This window comes from Lathyrus oleraceus, chromosome 5 (assembly GCF_024323335.1).
Source record: "Lathyrus oleraceus cultivar Zhongwan6 chromosome 5, CAAS_Psat_ZW6_1.0, whole genome shotgun sequence".
Taxonomy (NCBI): domain Eukaryota; kingdom Viridiplantae; phylum Streptophyta; class Magnoliopsida; order Fabales; family Fabaceae; genus Lathyrus; species Lathyrus oleraceus.
This window is the reverse complement of record NC_066583.1, coordinates 323,620,519-323,628,545: the sequence shown is the minus strand read 5'-3', so window position 1 is coordinate 323,628,545 and position 8,027 is coordinate 323,620,519. Positions and strand designations below refer to the sequence as shown.

Below are 8,027 nucleotides of genomic sequence, written 5' to 3'. Positions count from 1 at the left end.
CCTCAGCATCTCTCAATCGAAATCTCTCTCTGCTCTCAAAACCGCCCATCACCTCTCACCCTTCTCTCTCAGTCTCGCGATTCGCTCACACTTCAGCATATCTCTAAGAAACAAACTACAACAGAGATTGAAAATCCCAAACGGAAACTCACCTTCGGTTGTTTGGTAACTCAGGTAACAATCGAATCTCCTTCCTTCGCTTCTTCGAATGCTGGTTTTCTTTTATCTTAGGATTAGGTTTTTGATTTTCTTTCAAGTTTTCAATTCCGCCTCCGATTTTCGTCCCCCCACCTCACTGATTCGCTTCTCTCTATTTATATTTGCAGATTAGGGTTTCGAATTGGTACCTTGGGTTCAAAAGAGGCGTCCCTACGAAATACTTTTTTGATGTTCAGACTCGGATTGCCCTGTTTATGCTAGATTCGAAAAGGTATTCTGAAATCAAGTTTTCTCCAATTGTTTTGTCTTAACTCTATTTTGGGTATTTTCTTGGATTTTACTGCCTTGCTATTTTGCTTTGTGTTACTACAGTGGAATTTGGAGCACTCGATGAGTAACTTCGGTTTAGCCTCACCAGAAGGTTCAAGATTTTGGAAACTCTAATTTGGTGCAACACGATGGGTTGTCTCTACATTAGTCTCATCCTCATAATGGGAGACAGGCTGATACTTTACGCGTGGAACAGGAGACTTTCTTTGGAAAACTGATTGAGGCCTTGCCACAGCAGCAACGTTGGCATCTCGAGACTCATCCTTTGGAGAATTGTTTGAATCAAAAGAATTAGTGCTCTGTACTCCATTGTATTGATTACTTTCTTGCATCTGGTCAGAGTTACGGTCTTCTCCGCTGCTTTTCTTTACTGGCTGAACCGAGTGTCTCTTCAGAACGTTAAGAAGGGAATCTACAGCAGAATTCTCTTTAACATGTCTGTGGGGTACTTCAATTTTCTTTTCTTCTTTAACCAAGGAAGCTCTCTCACGTAGCTGAGCCTGAACCTTCTTAAATAACTCAACAATCTCTTTCTCTCTGGCGCCAGGGGCTGAAGCAGCCTGGAATTTGAACATATCTTCTTCAAAATTCTCAAAGAGAACTCTTCCATCATTGTTCCCGTTTCTTCCTCTGGATGGCTCGTTCCTGTTGTTTTGTCTCGAGAAATACGGGTCCCTCCTTGCTTCACAAACAATAGATGATGCAGCCAAAGAACCAGACTTTAGTCCTCCAATTTTGACATGGGAACAAATTCTATGACGACCTATAATAGGGCATGAATACACAGCAGTTGTTCTTCCATAAACATGTGAACACGGGAAACACTTGCCTTCTGGCATTCCACCACCAACGTTGTTGGCGACGACGAGATTCACTGTTTGCGACATTGTTCGGTATCCTTAGAAATGTGTTTATATTAATATGTCTTAGCTGTTATACAGGGACGATGCAGGCCGTCTCGTTCACACAGAAATGCTTAGAACCAAAGATACCACGCAGAGAGTAAAAATGAGGAACTACTGGCAGAGAGGAGTCCGCCTGGCGTTTGTGGATGAGGTATTATGCTGGCTTTATGGGACAGTTAAAGAAAGTGAGTACTATAACCCCATCTCTTTTTGGCTTTCAAACAATTTCACTTTTTCCTGTTAATCAATCTGTTCATTTCCTGGTTTCAGATGAAGATTACACGTTGCAGTTCGCTCCACCTTTTCACCGCTTGGAGCTTCTGCAAACACAGTCTTGCCCAGATGTAATAACAAGTCATCTGGAGTTGTTGACGATATTTCTTCAACTCACCAGTTGCAACTGTAACATAAGATTCACCGACTTAGAGCTGACATAAATGCCGGAAAAAGATGCAGGGTTATGTACTGTCATTCTCATTGAACAATTCACTGTCAACATCTTAGTTGGAACTCCAGTTATGTCTGACCCTTCCTTACACTTTTATGTGATTTTTTCCTTTTTATTTCTACTAATAAATCTTTGAATCTTCATTTGGCATTTGGTTTTGGGTACTGCTGCTGATGATGGACCTGGAAGCATTCCAACAGAACTTTGCGGAAGACCGGCAGTCCTTGTTGGAGAAGTACACTTTAGATTATTCGATCCAAGCTTGTCAGAACTATCCTTTGACTCTTCAGTTCCATTAAGGCTTGTATAATCTTCTGATTGGGACATCCGTGGTCTTTTCGAACCTGAACTGTTACTCCTATTAGATTTTGCTGATTTACGTTGCAATGGTACACCTTCCATTGTGGAAGTAATTAGACCACAATTTTTGCCATTACCGCTGAGCTTATTTTTGACCAAATCTTCGCACTTGATATGGGGAAGCTGATTGGAACTTTTACATGGTTGAGTCTTTAGAAATTCAGTACAGGAAGAAAACTCAGCAGAACTTTTCATATTTGCAACCATTTTGGAACGAAATAGAGTGAGCGGGTTGAAGGTTCTATTAGGAATTGGAAAGTGATGTTGAAACCTTCTGTTATGATATTGATGTGTTGTTGAACTCTTTTTTGGAATGAATTATTGGAATGCTGGAATTTAGATTCTTGATGGAGTTTTGATTGTTCATTAAGATTGTATTTGTAGGATTTATGTAATATGATATACTTGAGAGAAAATGTTGTGAAATGTAATTTGGAGCATGACTTTGTAGCTTATGGAAATGGATATGGATTTTAGAAATGAATTTAGAAATGGATATGGATGTGATGCATTGTTATGCTTGAATGTTACATGAAAATGTATGTATGAAAATGAGTTTGGAGATGTTTGAAAGTTAAATATTACTGAATGTTATGAAATGAGCGTATGTATTATTTTGATTTGAAATGTACTATGGATGGGAAATGGATCATGTTTGATTATAAAATGGATTTTTAGAAATAATCCAATACTAATTTAAATATCAATTTAAATAATAATAAAACATCAGTAAAAAAACAAATTAACATCAAATTAATCTATAATTTGTTAAAAATACTTTGATATCAATTCTAATATTTATTTGAAAATTAAAATCAATTAGAGTTTGAATCATTAGTAAAATAAACAATTAAGATTAAATTGAAATTTGGAATTAAACTTAATTCGAAATTAAAATCAAATTGAAAATTAAAAAGTCAAATAATTAAAATCCATTTTATAATCAAAAGCACCATGATAAAAAAAAGCCTAGACAATGACCAATGTGTAACAAAAATATGGATTTGGGAATGAATGTATGCAAATGAACTTTAGGCCAATTGCCAAATAAAAATGAAAAAATGAAAAAAAAATTCAGGGCCAAAATCGGGGTATGACAACTATTATTTAAGCTTATTCTATCTCGTCGAGACGAAGATTTTAACCTTCATATCTCCGGATAGAATGACCTTAAATAGGGGCATCTGTAAGACCCTAATTTTGACCCTAAGATCCCTCATGGCATCATGTTATTGCACAAGTGCATTGCCTCAAGGATCACAACATGTTTGGCTCCTTAACCCTAGGGTTGGGACTTGTTTGAGTGGTTTGAGATCACCAAGCATGCTTGTATTGTATATTATTGCTTTTCTTATTTGATTACTAACCAAAAGCACAAAAGTATGTCACTAACTCTTGTTGTTTTGAAGCTCAAGTGATCATGTACTCCACAATGCTCCTAGGAGGCTCCTAAGCCCAATGCAATGGCTAGATGAAGATGAGAAAAAGCATGACTATGGTCGACAAAGTTCCTAATCATCATATATGTCTCCCTAGTATCTCAATTTTCCAATTTGATCAAGATAACTCAAAGGGCTTGAAGATTGTTTCCCAGGGAAACCCTAATTTCACTATGCTTTAACTGTGCCTTGCCCATGAATCAATCTCAACCTATGATCAAAGTTACTCAAGGAAAGTTCTTTCATTTATAAATTTATGCATATATGAGCCTATTTGAGGCCCCTCAACCATTTATTCATCAAGATTGGAAGTTTGACTTTGAAAAGTTGATCAATCAAGTCATCTGACTAAGCTGAGGTCCAATGAGCTATAACTTTTGATGTGTTTGTCAAATGAAGATGACCCCAAATGCAAAAATATTCCTAATAACCATATGAACAACTTTCATGTTCATTAAAAATCCATTTGAAATTTGGAAGGTCATCATTCATTTCAAAACATTATAGGTCATTTTGACTAAAACCCTAATTTTGGGTCAACTTACCAAGGGTATAACTTCCTTAATGTTTATGATTTTGAGGTGAGACCAAAGGAATTGGAAAGCTTGAGATGTCTAATTCAAATGTTATGTTGCACAAAATTTCATAATCCTAAAGTAAATACATGTGATATTGAAAAACATTATAGGTCATCTTGGACCTAATTCATTGAATTTGAAAAAGTACCCAACTTCAAATGCCAATAACATTGTCATAGAAAATCCAAATGATGAAAACGTTGAGTCTAAATTGACTACCTTGAAAAGATCTATAACTTTTATGTTGGAGATTTTCTCATTTGAATCTTGTATCATGAGGACAGAGGGGTTTAACCAAGCTTGCTTTTGGTTAACTTTTTCAAAGTGATTTGAATATGTTTTATAATTGAATTTCCCAGGCCAGTTTTGATCAATTTGCACATGCCAAATGATTTTGAAATTCTGGTATCAGATATGAGATGTCGAAGGGAATGTCACGACACTAATATCTGAACAATACAAACAGGATAAAAGATAAAGAACAGTAATGCAAGAGACACAAGCAATTGTTAACCCAGTTCGGTGCAAACTCACCTACGTCTGGGGGCTACCAAGCCAGGAAGAAAATCCACTAAATAGAATCAGTTCAAAGACTCTCAGTAAACAACTTCAAGTTACAGTCTTTTCACCTAATCTCTACCTGTGTGACTTCTACCTAAGAACTCTTAGATATGAGATCCTACTCACTCCCCCTCAATCACAGCAGTGATATAAAACAAGAATTACAATGAAAAGAAGACACTCTTCAAAGACACGTACTTGATCTTACTTAAAAGCTTCAATCAAGTAAACACACACTCATGCTTCAAATCTTAGAATGGACAAATTACAACTCAAAAATCAGTCTAATTCAATCATCTATGGATGAATGAATGACTTACAATTCATACGACCACACAAGACTTAAACCCTTATTCTCTCTCAATATTTCGTTCGTTATTTCTTGTGTATAAAACCAGGTTTTCCATGTCCTTTATATAGAAGCATTTGGCTGGGCTTGAACATCATAAAACCCTAAAACTATTTTCCATTCATATCTTCTCATGACAGTTGATTATATCTCTTTGGAAAATAAGTCAATCTAGTTGTAATTACCGATTGATAGTGCGTCCAATCATCTCATCAATCATACATAGATTAGCATTAGAAACACAATCACATAATACATAACATTCAGACTGAATGTTCTGTATAGAGATGTCATGACATCGGGTCTGACATCTCAGTAAAATCCTGCATAATCACATTTTAAACATCCTGCAGGTACATGCTATCTTATGTCAAGACAACGCATGTGACAACTTGTGAACACTCTAGGTTTTACCAAAATTGCTGCCAACATATAAAACCAACAGATTTTTTGCCTAACATGACTTTTGTTCCTTATTTCAAGAGCTTTCCAACCATTACTCACAAAAGTCCTTGGGGTCTACCATTTTTGAGTTTCGAATTTCTTTTCATTTATGTGCATTTTTGATATTTTATGCTAAAACTTGAATTGCAAGCACCCTTTCCATCCAATGTACACGACCACATGTCTTCTATGTGAACTCAGCAAGCTCTTTCAGCCATCCATGGGCCTCTCACACGTCCACAAAGGCCCATGCATTCAAATTTCAATTTCCATGCACATGAGCAAAGTGTGGTGATCTGATGCATTCAGCTATAAATAGAGGCTTCATGTCCCTCATTTGATAACCTTTTGGAGATCTCACATGCTGCAGAACTGAGATCATAACCCTCACCAAAGGAATCACTAACTTTTGTCAATATTTTCGAGCTTGAAATTCAGCAACATTAGCTGAGTTTTAAAGCTAGATTCCTTAGCCAATCATCTTCCATACATTCAGAGATCAAAGAGGAGCAAAGAGCTTAAAGAATTCGTGGCCAGAAACTCACCAATTTGAAGGTATCAACTCAAACTGTTTGGATCTGAAACTCTTAATTCAATGTAGTATTCTTGTATTTCTGTGGTTCTCTGAAGTCCTCATACTTGAGGCAAGCTTTTGGTGCATTCAATTTGCCATTTCATAAACAATCCGTGTGGACACCATGATTTTCTCCTTCATCTTTCTCTCAATATAGGAAGCATGAAAGAAATCCAATGGTACAGTGATGATCTACATCACAAGAGCTTTATTTCCATGTCCTTGTTTTTTGTTTTTGATAAGATATATTTCTCTGCAAATTTTGGTCGGAGTTTGTGTGGTTGATCAGAGAAGACGGTGGTTTCCACCACCACCACCATGTGTTCTGATCCCTGGCCCTTGGATCTCTCTCTCTCTCTCTCACACACAATCTAATCTCACACGTTCGTTTTAATTACTTGTTTTAATTCGTTGAGTTGCGCGTTTGACTTGAGTGTATCGTGTGTCCTCAGATCCAAGCCATACATCCTTGCCACGTCAATTAATGAATTGGATCTAGTGGCTCAGGCGTTTTCGCTTATTTCATTTTCTTTTTATTTTCTGTTAATTCATTCTATTTTCAAAAATTCATTAAAAATTCATATGAAGTCAGAAAATATATGAGACCAACTTTGAAATTTTACTTGAAAAATCTAGTTTCATATTATGATTTTTAATCATTTTTGTGACTTCATTTGATATTTTTTATGAATTACTTGGTTTTTAATGGTTTTAATTCATTTTAAATTACTTTCTGACTTTTAAAAAAAATACAAAAATATTTTCATAACGTCTATGGGTTCTGATAAGTCAATGAAAAATAGTCTCAACAATTTCTTGTTTGTTTTGAGATTATTTGAGATTTTAATTCATATTATGCTATTTTTGGTTGTTTTTTTAATTGATTTTAATTACTTTCTGACTTTAAAAATTTGTGAGAAAATTAGTCAAAGTTTGTTTGACTATGTTGAACCTATAAGAATTTAATTGGACTTTTTGAAGTTGCTTTGAATTGAATTTGAGGTTCAACTTTGTTTGTTTATTTTTTATTTGTATTTTATTTTAATTCAAAAAATCCCAAAAAAATACTATTGACTTCTTGACTTGTTATATTCATTCCTCTTCTATTTGGTGTTGATCAAGGTTGATTTGATTCAACTTTGATCAATTGGGATTGGTTGTTGTCTTCTTACCCCCTCCCTTTCACCTTCATCCCTTTCTTTCCCTCAATGGTCAATGAGTTAAAGTCTTGAGGTTGGTCTTGACAAATAGGAGTTTAACCTTATTTGATCCAAACCAAACTCAACTTGGTCCATGATCAAGTGAGTTATTTTATGTCAAAGATAGGTTACTTCTTGGTCAAGCAAATAACCAAAAGTCAATACAAGACCCTTCCCCCTTTTGTTTGGCATGACAAGTTTATGGAGTTTGGTTTACTAGTCATGACCTCTAACTTGTGTTCTTTGCCTATATTCTTATTGACAGGCCGCAGATAGGTGTGGCTACTATATTAGTCCACTTACGATTGCTTAACATAGCGTTACATTGTCTAATGACAAGCTAACATAACTCTACTATCTACTAACTTTAATTTGAGCTTTTAAATTCTTGTCATTTACTTTTAATGTCATTTATTTCTTGCTCATTATTCATCTTGATTTTTATTTTGCTCACTTGAGCACATATTTTATGTTTTATGTCACTTTTCTTTTGCTCATTTGAGCCTATTATTGTGTAAATATATTGCTATTTTGTTTTGTTTTGTGCTTGTTTTGATGTGGACCAAATGCAAAAGGAGAAAGGACTTAGAATTAGGATATACCCATGCTTAAAGGAGTTCAAGAGCAACTAGGCCTCATGCCTTTAGAATGCAAAATATGTTGAAGAGCAACTAGGCCTCA

General features: G+C 35.4%; 1 protein-coding gene across 1 annotated transcript; it reads right to left on the bottom strand.

The window, feature by feature from the left end:
* Positions 1 to 599: 599 nt before the first annotated feature.
* On the bottom strand, positions 600 to 1,381 carry LOC127080432 (rho-N domain-containing protein 1, chloroplastic). Its single transcript, XM_051020750.1, has one exon. The coding sequence runs from the start codon at positions 1,374 to 1,376 to the stop codon at positions 600 to 602; it is 777 nt and encodes a 258-aa protein (XP_050876707.1). The 5' UTR covers positions 1,377 to 1,381.
* Positions 1,382 to 8,027: the final 6,646 nt, after the last annotated feature.

What these genes read in the sequence shown, in the direction of transcription:
- LOC127080432 (XM_051020750.1), bottom strand. Translation starts at nt 1,376, where the DNA reads ATGTCGCAAACAGTGAATCTCGTCGTCGCCAACAACGTTGGTGGTGGA.